The sequence below is a fragment of the Pelobates fuscus genome, chromosome 5 (assembly GCF_036172605.1).
Source record: "Pelobates fuscus isolate aPelFus1 chromosome 5, aPelFus1.pri, whole genome shotgun sequence".
Classification (NCBI taxonomy): domain Eukaryota; kingdom Metazoa; phylum Chordata; class Amphibia; order Anura; family Pelobatidae; genus Pelobates; species Pelobates fuscus.
Window position 1 is genome coordinate 119,626,885 of NC_086321.1, and position 13,066 is coordinate 119,639,950.

At 40.8% G+C, this 13,066-nt stretch overlaps 1 protein-coding gene across 1 annotated transcript in view; it reads left to right on the plus strand.

Moving 5' to 3' along the window:
- Window positions 1-12,055: 12,055 nt before the first annotated feature.
- Window positions 12,056-13,066, plus strand: part of VSIG10 (V-set and immunoglobulin domain containing 10) — a 47,625-nt gene continuing 46,614 nt past the window's right edge. The window contains exon 1 of the mRNA XM_063454184.1: window positions 12,056-12,381. Within this exon, the coding sequence (XP_063310254.1) occupies window positions 12,306-12,381 (76 nt within the window). The 5' untranslated portion in view covers window positions 12,056-12,305. The remainder of the gene's footprint in view (window positions 12,382-13,066) is intronic.

Sequence of the window (13,066 nt, forward strand, 5' to 3'; positions counted from 1 at the left end):
TCCCAATAGCACCTTTGTGATATGTGTTTGTTGAAGTGAGTGCTACCATTCATTTCTACAGACTATATATGGGAGCATTGACCTGGACTTGCATCCCTTACTCTGTCAGGTGCCCCATTACAGGGTCAGCTACTATTGACCAATTTATTATATTAACCTTTTCCCCCCCCATTACAGGGTCCCCCAATCCTTTAGCGGCTGAGCCATTTCACACCCATGCACTGAAGCCATTTTTTTAGACTTGCACTTCAATACAAGTTGCAGCTGAAAATGTAAGATACAATTATTATTATTTTTATTTATTTGGGACACTATAGTCACTAGAAAAACTACAGAGTAATGTAGTTGTTCTGGTGTGTATTGTATGTCCCTGCAGGCTTTTTAATGTATACACTGCCTTTTCAGTGGAAAGGCAGTGTTTACATCACTGCCTAGGAACACCTCTAGTGGCAGTCACTCAGATGGCCACTAGAGCTGCTTCCTGGTTCAGTACTGCATAGAGTTGATTTGATTCAATGCAGCTCTATGAGGAGAAGCTGATTAGTGCATTCCGGACACTATAGTGTTCCTTTAATAGAAATAAAATACCCAGCCATAAAATAGTAGATATATTTCTAAGTAGACAATATTCTGACTTCACAGTGGGTGACCTTACTAATTTAATTTAACCCCTTAAGGACACATGACATGTGTGACATGTCATGATTCCCTTTTATTCCAGACGTTTGGTCCTTAAGGGGTTAAACACTGGAAAATCAGTGTATTGAAAAATGTAAATATTATGTATATAATTTGTGGTACACTAATAGGTGTATCTTTGAGCCATATGGTTCACAGATCAAGTCAGTGGAAGTCATCAATAGAGGGAACAAGAGAAGGAGCAGTAAAGAAAAAAAATCTATATTTATACAATGTTTTTAATAATTATTTAAGATTTTTCTCCATCAATCATCAACTCAGAAAACCGTTTTATACAGAGTGTGCAACTGAGTGTGCAACTGCAGTTTATTACACAAGTGAACCCTGCCTACACTGAGTGTAACATATTTTAAAATGTGGTGGTCATGCCCTCATTTACCCAACTCTTGAGAAATGAACTAGTCCTGCTGCATCTTCCCCTTTTTACAATTCCTTTCATTGTTGTGATTTTGAATTGCCTATTACCTCCACAGGTGCATTTGGGAGAAGCTGATAGGGTAATGTTTTTTCCCCACATTGAAGAACCGTCACTAATGCTACAGACTGGATGTGTGGCACTGGCAAAGCAATGTTCTTGTCAAGGTGCAAAGGGTGAGTGGATGGTCAACTGCTTTTCCTTTCATTTTTTACAAAACCCTTTTTTTCAACTGTAATTGACTCCCGCTCCACATTTTACAAGGTAATGAAAGAAAAAGATTCTGATACATAATTATAAAAAAAAACTTAGCTCACTCACTTCCTATTTTTTTTTTTTTATCCACATATATAATAATCCAATTTTGGTAACTCAGAATTGACAAAATGTCCCAAATTATTTTCGCGACAGATATTCATCCAAGGTGAACATTTCTGATGTCCTGAAAAAAAGAAAAAAAAAATGTTGCCGCCAAACTTGACCAAAGTCTGTCATAACGTGCACAAGTTTCTTAAATTTTTATCATTTTTTATATTTTTTAACGTTCTTTTACTACACAATATTATCCAAATTCTCATTTTTATAATTCAAGGTTTCAAGACGTTTGTTAAGCTCCTTTAAGCACAATATCCTATAATAATATATAATATAACAAAAAAAAGTATTGAAGGTAAGGAACGTGAATGAGGAAAGGCATAGAAAAAGGAGATATAACATTTGAACCATCAAAAAGAGAGAACAAGCTATCAAAAAATCGTTTTTGAGTGCTCAAAATTCACCACAAGAGGGCAGTAAAAGCTTCAGATAGTGTCCCGCTTGAGATGGTGTGCAACACTGTACCTAGATTTTCAGTAGATGAACACATTCTTTATTCTAATTATTAGATTTGACAATTTCGGACACATCCCCTGCAGAAAAGTGTATACAATCAGCACACAATACTCACATCCAAGTATTGGCAGTCGAATGTCTCATACTCAAGAGTTTAGGGACCTCTAATGTAGTATGCGCATTGTTCCCTCTGACACGTGTGCTGCCCCCGTGTATTTCATACACAGTGAGCCAAACCGATATACGTATAGCCTCTCTTGCATCCTCAGTACAATTTCCCATAATCCATCTCTATTGCCATATTCCTTTGATCCTATTTTGCCAAATTATCTCACTTCAGCTTTATTCATCTCCTCCAGCTATTAACTAAAAGCAAACCCACTAGCCCTATTTCCCCATTCGTCTCCCTACTCAAACAGTTCATCTTCCCATGAACTTCTCTTCCCCCTGTAATTCCTCTTTATCCTCTACCTGGACTGACAGAGGGCAGCTTGCTGATGCTGGAGGGGGTGCTGCATGAGCTGCGAGCATTTTACTTTTAGACCAAGGTTTATCCTCTGCTATGATCTGCTAGGCCCCACTATAAGAGATGCAAAGGGAGAAAAGAGCAAAAAAAACACAGGGGTTGAGAGTCATATACATGAGTATGAGGTAAGAAAGGAAAAAGGGGGATAAGATATAATAAAAGGGGTAATAAAATTCCAGAGGGGTAATAAAAGACACCAGAGGGGGTATAATAATGACAAATGTGATATACAATCTATATAAAATGGGTAAGATGCAAACATGGAGCAAAGGGATGAATAAGAGAGGCAAAACAAAATTAAGAGACACAAACAACGATGCATTTTAAGGGGACAGCAAAATGCGTCCTCGCCTGTTTAGCCAGAAATCCTTGCACCTGTCCTGTGACCAGAGGTGGGAATATTTGGAAGCTTTGGGTGCTGGTCATTGGCTGAGAGCATCAGCTGTCATTCTTAATCTATAACAATCTGCCCATGGTATTAACAGTGCGTAATGTTGGCGTGAGCTTTAAACTTTGCTATCTGTGCAGGAATCACATGACTGCTGGGAACATAGTGATTTTCAGTCTGTACGAGGCCATCATTCTCAGGCTTATGCGATAAGGAAAAGCAATCTTGTCCTACAGGCCATACAGTATTGTTGGAAAGAGGTTCTAAAAATGAGAAAAGCAAGTACACAGACAGTCACCTTGCCACTTGCTGCTGCTGCTGCTAGTTGGCCGTGAATTTCAGTAAATTTCAAATTTCAGGGCAAAATAGCTAAACTGGAAAAGTTCTCCTTGTCAGCTGTACTATCATTTTGACTATGAAACACGGGTCACTTGCCGCTGGCCTGGACAGGTGGAGGGAACACTGGGGAAAAAGCCCATAGAACTTGAAATACCAAAGCACATAGAAATGTAAAGTTAATTTTTATATCTAATGATACAATGGGCAAATTGGAAAAAGTATTCATTCAAGTCAGTTGTATTTACATTTTGACTATTTGTTCTTTCATTTGAAATTCACTTTTAATCCCCAATAATTTACACTTTAGTGAAAAACTGACAGCAATAACAAAGCCTAATCAGAGAAATTCTCCAAGTGAATTCGGTTTACAGTTTGGTTTGGTTGTTTTGTCCTTAAATTTGACATTCATTATGAGTTCCTGGCTGTTCCCTCATTATTAAACAACCCTGTTTATATTGTCTATTCAGATAAAATTCAATGTTTAGAGAAATACCTCCTGAGATCAAGCATTGGGCATTTTGGTGCTTTTCCTTTTAGCAATAAAATAAATTATAATATATTTTACACAGCAATGTCAATAACATTTAACAGGGCTCAAAAAAGGAGAAAGCGCAGGTAACATTTTCTTTTCTCTGGTTTTTACTATATATTGGGGCTGATGTGTATTGTAGTTCTTGCTGCTTGCCCTGCAGTAATGGGACTAAGCGCAGGACTTCTCTTTTTGTATTTGTATTTACTTTGTATCACACAGCCTGGTTACAATGCTGCTGCCCATCCCATGTGTTCCCTATTAAGGGTTAATAAGTAAAGGGGTGTATATAAAAAATACCCCTTTCTGTCTTATTAGAGATATCTTTGCCAGAAGCTCAAGGAAGCAGGCTGAAGGGTCAGTGTTAGGACCCGCTTAGGGGGTCTGCCTTGACGTTGGCAAGCGGGCATTCCCTCCAATGGCCATTGGAGCAACTAAATGACCTCCATTTGTCTAAATGTACATAGGGATTAAGGAGAAAGCGCAGGTAACATTTTCTTTTCTTTGGTTTTTTACTATATATTGGGGCTGATGTGTATTGTAGTTCTTGCTGTTGGCCCTGCAGTAATGGGACTAAGCGCAGGACTTCTCTTTTTGTATTTACTTTGTATCACACAGCCTGGTTACAATGCTGCTGCCCATCCCATGTGTTCCCTATTAAGGGTTAATAAGTATAGGGGTGTATATAAAAAATACCCCTTTCTGTCTCATTAGAGATATCTTTGCCAGAAGCTCAAGGAAGCAGGCTGAAGGGTCAGTGTTAGGACCCGCTTAGGGGGGTCTGCCTTGACGTTGGCAGGCGGGCATTCCCTCCAATGACCATTGGAGCAACTAAATTACCTCCATTTGTCTAAATGTACATAGGGATTAAGGAGAAAGCGCAGGTAACATTTTCTTTTCTTTGGTTTTTACTATATATTGGGGCTGATGTGTACTGTAGTTCTTGCTGCTGGCCCTGCAGTAATGGTGTCAGGATCCCGCGGGCGGCTGCGAGGGGAGGCTGCAGTCCGCTCGCGGCACTCACCCTCCAGCCGTCCGCGGTCCCCTTCCTGCCATGTGTTCGGCAGGCGGCATCCTCCCAGCCACGGGTGCCGCCCGCGTCTTCTTCCGTGTCCCCCGGCGGCAGCATGCATGACGCTGCACGCTGGGAGACCGCCCAATTTGTTACACGCCGGGGTCAGTCACCTGACCCGGTGTTAAAGGCACAGTGCCTCAATCACAGTGGGAGGTTTAGATATCTCCCACGTGTGATTGTTAATTCTGATTGGAAATTAGCCAATCAGAATTAACCTTCTGGTTTAAATACTTACCTTTCCTGTTCCTCCCTGCCCTGTTGTGGTCTTTGCTTTATAGTATTGATTCTGAACGTGTGCTTTCTGGTTACGTACTCTCTGGCTTGTTATACTGACTTTGTAACTTTCTCCTACCCTTTGACCTCGGCTTGTTTCTCGTTATTCTGTTTTCTGGTTCCCCTTACTCGGCTTGTCTCCTGACTATTCTGTGTGTGCTCAACCCGGCCACTCTAAGGACCGGTAATGCACACTTTCTGTGTGTGTGTCTGTGTGTGTGTTAGCGTGTTGGGTTCCCCGAATCGTGACAAATGGTACTAAGCGCAGGACTTCTCTTTTTGTATTTGTATTTACTTTGTATCACACAGCCTGGTTACAATGCTGCTGCCCATCCCATGTGTTCCCTATTAAGGGTTAATAAGTATAGGGGTGTATATAAAAAATACCCCTTTCTGTCTCATTAGAGATATCTTTGCCAGAAGCTCAAGGAAGCAGGCTGAAGGGTCAGTGTTAGGACCCGCTTAGGGGGGTCTGCCTTGACGTTGGCAGGCGGGCATTCCCTCCAATGGCCATTGGAGCAACTAAATGACCTCCATTTGTCTAAATGTACATAGGGATTAAGGAGAAAGCGCAGGTAACATTTTCTTTTCTTTGGTTTTTACTATATATTGGGGCTGATGTGTATTGTAGTTCTTGCTGCTGGCCCTGCAGTAATGGGACTAAGCGCAGGACTTCTCTTTTTGTATTTGTATTTACATTTTGACTATTTGTTCTTTCATTTGAAACTCACTTTTAATCCCCAATAATTTACACTTTAGTGAAAAACTGACAGCAATAACAAAGCCTAATCAGAGAAATTCTCCAAGTGAATTCGGTTTACAGTTTGGTTTGGTTGTTTTGTCCTTAAATTTGACATTCATTATGAGTTCCTGGCTGTTACCTCATTAGTAAACAACCCTGCTTATATTGTCTATTCAGATAAGATTCAATGTTTAGAGAAATACCTCCTGAGATCAAGCATTGGGCATTTTGGTGCTTTTCCTTTTAGCAATAAAATAAATTATAATATATTTTACACAGCAATGTCAATAACATTTAACAGGGCTCAAAAAAGAAAAAACAGAAAAGAAATAAGACAGGAGACTGGGGAGCTGATACAGAGTAAACCTCCTAAAATGGGGTACCGGGGAGGGCAGGGTGTACCCCAATGAATGAAAAGCAAATGGAGAGAGAGAAATTAGGAGGATTTCTAAGTATCCTAAAAGTAGTGATAGTGAAAGAAATCGGTACGCAAAACTGTAGTAATAATGTATACCTGGAAATATACCTAATTCAGTCAGAATTAGACTGAACAAATGGATAAAACTTAGCCAATTGTTCACTTTCCTTACAATAATTTCTCTCTCTCCTTTTGATATTTAACAGGGCAATACAATTTTCACTGAGTGCCCTCTCCAACCTCTTCTTCCTCTGTAGGAGAAATGAATATAATGCACCTTTATGCATTGATGAAGTGCACAATAGTAAACAATTAGAAATGCAGATAAATGTGAAATGAAACATTCTTACACCCAGATAAGCAGCAAGCCGGTGGTTGGTCTCTCTGTAATCTGATCTAGACTGAGGTGTGAAGAGTGCAATGAACCTTGCATTCTAGAGGAGGGTATATCAGTGTATCCAGAGAGAATGTAGCAGTCTGTACAGAGATGACATGTTTTAAAAAGTAAGCTTTATTAACTTAAATGGTTAGTCACTAATATTTGAATTGTTGAGTATGTGCGAATTCAAAGTCAATTTCAAATGTGTAGGTCATTCGGGGTTATTCACTAATGTGAGATTTGTAGGGAATTGAACGTAAATTCAAAGTGAATTCGAAATTTAGGGTCAAAATTGGTAAAACCGAAGATTTATCCCAGTCGCCTATGCTTTCACTTTGTCTTGCAATTTGAAAATCACTTTGAATTCCTTGCAATTTTCACTGTAGTGAATAACCCTGTTAGCTTTAGTTGGAGAAATGTTCAAATTGTATAGATTGACCTGAAATTGGAAAAGCACTGTGAGTGCTTCAGGTGTCAATAATTCACAACATAGTTCATTTCCTTTCAATTGCAGGCCACAAGTCAACAAACTAGAAATCTACTAAATAACTAAAAGTCCAAAATTAAGAAAATGGCTTTTCTGAATTATGGTCTTTTATTTGTTTAGTAGATTTCTCCCCAATTTGCTTAAGTGAAATAATTAAGGATACCAAACTAGTGTATTGTTTAGCAGTTAACTCCCTTATTTGATATCCTTAAAGGGCACCTGTCATTTCCTAAACAACTTATGCTCATTTAGTTCAGTATTAATTTTTTATCTATACTTTGTGCTAGCGGTTTTCTTAGCAAACATATAAATTAGGAGAAAAACTTAATTAAAAATAGGGGTTTGTCATTGATTAACAAGAGTGAGCAGAAAACACCTCGCTCAGGAGGTCCCACTGCTCTCCTCCCACAGCAACCACAGCGCATAGCTATGGAAACTCCCTAGAAGCGCCGGCTAGGTAGTATAGAAATGGGTGACCTGTGCACACATTATTATTATTTATAAAGCGCCAACAAGATCCGTAGCGCTGTACAATGGGTGGACTAATAGACACGTATTTGTAACCAGACAAGTTGGACACACTGGAACAGAGGGATTGAGGGCCCTGCTCAATAAGCTTACATTCTAGAAGGAGTGGGGTAAAGTGACACTAAAGGCAAGGGTAGGGTAGAAAAGTAGGTTACTAGGATAGTATTCATGGAGGGCTTAGTGTTTTGTTTTGATGATCATTTCAGGAGAGGAATCAGGGTGCGGGAAGGGAAAGTTTAATTGATATGCTTTCCTAAAGAAGTAAGTTTTCAAAGATTTTTTTGAAGGAGTGGAGATTAGGTGAGAGTCTAACAGAGAGGGGTAGGGCGTTCACTAGAGAAGTCTTTAAGGTGAGCATCAGAAGTAGGAGTGCGAACAGAGGTTATAGACATAGGTCTCCAGCAGAGCGTAGGGGCCTAGATGGGACATTATTGTGTCTTAGTGAGGATAAGTAGATGGGAGCAGCCTTGTGCAGAGATTTGTAAGCAAGTGTCAGGATCTTAAATTGAGCCCTATACCTTACGGGAAGTCAATGGAGGGACTGAGAAAAGGGGAGGCGTAATAGGTGCAGGCAGACAGGAAGATGAGTCTTCCTGCCGTTTTCATTATAGACTGTAATGGGGCAAGTTGGGTACACGTAAGACCACTGAGAAGCAGATTACAGTAGTCAAGACAAGAGAGGACAGCAGCATTGAGAAAGCACCTGTGCCGTAGGGTCAGATGCGGGCAATGTTTTTGAGATGGAAGCGGCAGGATTTGGCGATTTATTGGACATGAGGGGTGAAGGAGAGGTCGGAGTCAAAGAGAACACCTAGGCAGCGAGGCTTAGAGTTAGAGCAGATTGCAGCTCCATTGACTTGGAGGGACACAGACAGGGGAGTAGCAACACTTGAGGGAGGGAAGACCAGAAGTTCTGTTTTGGACAGGTTCAGTTTAAGGAAATGAGCAGCCATCCAGTTGGAAATAACAGAGAGGCAGTCAGAAACACAAGTCAACAGGGGTGGTGAGAAATCAGGGGAGGACAGATAAATTTGTGTCATCTGCATAGAAATGATACTGGAAGCCTAAGGAGCTAATGAGTTTACCAAGGGAGGCAGTGTAGATTGAGAACAATAGGTGACCAAGAGGGCGAAGAGGCAGAGCCAGAGAAAGAAACACTGAATGAGCACTGGGAAAGGTAGGAAGAGCACCAGGAGAGAGCGGTATCCTGTAGACCGACATTAGGGAGGATGAGAAGAAGCTGTTGATAATCAACTTTGTCAAAAGCAGCAGAAAGGTCGAGGAGAATTAGAATAGAGTCATAGGTGTATATGTACACATACAGTACTGTGTGTGTGAGGGTGCTGTGTGATAGTGTGGGTGCTGTGTGTGTGAGGGTGCTGACTGTGTGCTGTGTGTGTGTGTGTGTGTGTGTGTGTGTGTGTGTGTGTGTGTGCTGGTAGTGTGCTGTGTGTGTGAGGGTGTTGTGTGTGTGAGGGTGTTGTGTGTGTGAGGGTGTTGTGTGTGTGAGGGTGCTGTGTGTGTGAAGGTGCTGTGTGTGTGAAGGTGCTGTGTGTGTGAAGGTGCTGGTATTGTGCTGTGTGTAAGGGTGCTGTGTGTGTGAATTTGTTTTGAGGGATTGTGTGTGGGGGTAGGGTACACATTCAGTACTGTGTGTGTGTGTGTGTGTGTGTGTGTGAGGGTGCTGTGTGATAGTGTGGGTGTTGTGTCTGTAAGGGTGCTGTGTGTGTGAGGGTGCTGGTAGTGTGCTGTGTGTGTGAGGTTGCTGTGTGTGTGAGGGTGCTGGTAGTGTGCTGTGTGTGTGAGGTTGCTGTGTGTGTGAGGGTGCTGGTAGTGTGCTGTGTGTGTGAGGGTGCTGGTAGTGTGCTGTGTGAGGGTGCTGTGTGTGTTTGTGTGAGTATGCGAGGGTGCTGTATCAGTCAGTGATACACTGAGACAGTTTATACTGTATCCAGTCACTGATACACTGATACAGTTTATACTGTATCCAGTCACTGATACACTGAGACAGTTTATACTATATCCAGCCACTAATACACTAAGACAGTTTATAATGTATCCAGTCACTGATACACTGAGACAGTTTATACTGTATTCAGTCACTGATACACTGAGACAGTTTATACTGTATTCAGTCACTGATACACTGAGACAGTTTATACTGTATTCAGTCACTGATACACTGAGACAGTTTATACTGTATTCAGTCACTGATACACTGAGACAGTTTATACTGTATCCAGTCACTGATACACTGAGACAGTTTATACTGTATCCAGACACTGATACACTGAGACAGTTTATACTGTATCCAGGCACTGATACAATGAGACAGTTTATACTGTATCCAGTCACTGATACAATGAGACAGTTTATACTGTATCCAGGCACTGATACACTGAGACAGTTTATACTGTATCCAGGCACTGATACACTGAGACAGTTTGTAGTTTATACTGTATCCAGTCACTGATACAATGAGACAGTTTGTAGTTTATACTGTATCCAGTTACTGATACACTGAGACAGTTTGTAGTTTATACTGTATCCAGACACTGATACACTGAGACAGTTTGTAGTTTATACTGTATCCAGTCACTGATACACTGAGACAGTTTATACTGTATCCAGACACTGATACACTGAGACAGTTTGTAGCTTATACTGTATCCAGTCACTGATACAATGAGACAGTTTATACTGTATCCAGTCACTGATACACTGAGACAGTTTGTAGCTTATACTGTATCCAGTCACTGATACACTGAGACAGTTTATACTGTATCCAGGCACTGATACACTGAGACAGTTTGTAGCTTATACTGTATCCAGACACTGATACACTGAGACAGTTTGTAGCTTATACTGTATCCAGTCACTGATACAATGAGACAGTTTATACTGTATCCAGTCACTGATACACTGAGACAGTTTGTAGCTTATACTGTATCCAGTCACTGATACACTGAGACAGTTTATACTGTATCCAGGCACTGATACACTGAGACAGTTTGTAGCTTATACTGTATCCAGACACTGATACACTGAGACAGTTTGTAGCTTATACTGTATCCAGTCACTGATACACTGAGACAGTTTGTAGTTTATACTGTATCCAGTTACTGATACACTGAGACAGTTTATACTGTATCCAGACACTGATACACTGAGACAGTTTGTAGCTTACACTGTATCCAGTCACTGATACAATGAGACAGTTTATACTGTATCCAGTCACTGATACACTGAGACAGTTTGTAGCTTATACTGTATCCAGTCACTGATACAATGAGACAGTTTATACTGTATCCAGACACTGATACAATGTGACAGTTTATACTGTATCCAGACACTGATACACTGAGACAGTTTATACTGTATCCAGACACTGATACACTGAGACAGTTTATACTGTATCCAATCACTGATACACTGAGACAGTTTATACTGTATCCAGTCACTGATACACTGATACAGTTTATACTGTATCCAGGCACTGATACAATGAGACAGTTTATACTGTATCCAGGCACTGATACAATGAGACAGTTTATACTGTATCCAGACACTGATACACTGAGACAGTTTATACTGTATCCAGACACTGATACACTGAGACAGTTTATACTGTATCCAGTCACTGATACAATGAGCTGATTTTTCTGTATCCAGTCACTGGTACACTAGACAGTTTATATTGTATACAGTCACTGATACACTGAGCTGTTTTTTTCTGTATCCAGTCACTGATACACTGAGACAGTTTGTAGTTTATACTGTATCCAGTCACTGATACACTGAGACAGTTTATACTGTATCCAGTCACTGATACACTGAGACAGTTTATACTGTATCCAGTCACTGATACACTGAGACAGTTTATACTGTATCCAGGCACTGATACAATGAGACAGTTTATACTGTATCCAGGCACTGATACAATGAGACAGTTTATACTGTATCCAGACACTGATACACCGAGACAGTTTATACTGTAGCCAGTCACTGATACACTGAGACAGTTTGTAGTTTATACTGTATCCAGTCACTGATACACTGAGACAGTTTATACTGTAGCCAGTCACTGATACACTGAGACAGTTTATACTGTATCCAGTCACTGATACACTGAGACGTTTGTAGTTTATACTGTATCCAGTCACTGATACACTGAGCTGGTTTTTCTGTATCCAGTCACTGATACACTGAGCTGGTTTTTCTGTATCCAGTCACTGATACACTGAGACAGTTTATACTGTATCCAGTCACTGATACACTGAGCTGGTTTTTCTGTATCCAGTTACTGATACATTGAGCTGGTTTGGTTACTGTATCAATACAGTGACACACTCAGCTGGTTTGGCTGCTTTACTCTGTCACAGACTGTGTTAGTGGAGTGTTACCTCCCTTACCTGGGCATGAAGGGAGTGGCCTCACTCGTTTGTGTTGTTCAGCTTAGAAAGCCGGAAGGAACAATAAATTATATGTTTCTACTCATCTATCAGAGGGCTGAAGGAGGGAAGACATGTCACTGTATACAGTTTCATCCCAAAGCCCCTCTTAATCTCAATCTGCTCTGTCATGTTCTAAGTACTGGGCATGGAAAAGCCCTCTCTGTGAACTTCCTAGAGCTGCCTCCCATTATTCGCCTTGCAGGAAAGCACGCTGACTCCTAGATGGGGACATGCAGCAAGATTGTAATAGGGGAGCTACTCCTGTGCCTCTCCATTCAGATCTGGATGAATACTGAAGGTAAGATACTCGATCTCACTATATCGTCACCTGCTTTCCCTGATAGACAGTGCTTAGTAACCTCAGAGCTCACAGCCCTAAATCTAGCTGTAGGAACAGACATGTCCGGAAGTGTAAGGTCTGCAGGCAGAATTAGGAGTGATGAGATGTGACCCAGCTCTCTGTGTATCCTCAGACCTCACACTTTACCTGTCAGAGCTGTCCTACTAATTCACTGAATTCACTGTCCCCCCCCCCCCCCCCCCCCTTCAGCAATGCTAATTATCTTTACTTAATTATAGTTGGCTTTTTTAGCTAATACTTTGGGGTAGAATAGTAGCTCAAGGCAAAATACTGGTGGAATGTCAAATTGTAGCACGAGTGTGGTCACATTCTAAGTTCTGTTATGTTTAGATACATGTGTTTTGCCACTCCACTGCTAGTTTTGTGTACAGTATGGGATTCTAATCAGTGGTATTTTTACATGACTGGTAATATACAATGTCAGAGGCAACTGAAGGATTCCAAATACTGGTTCCCTAATATGGTGCATTGTTATAGTGAGGATTCTGGAAATACGTTTCCACTATTGATTTAAAAGCCCTCGGTTCCCTGTTTTCAGTGGGTTCTCTTGGATTTTATGTACTTCAGTTGTGGCAAGGAGTTCCATTCTTGAAATAAAATGGGTTTATTTGCAAAACACTGA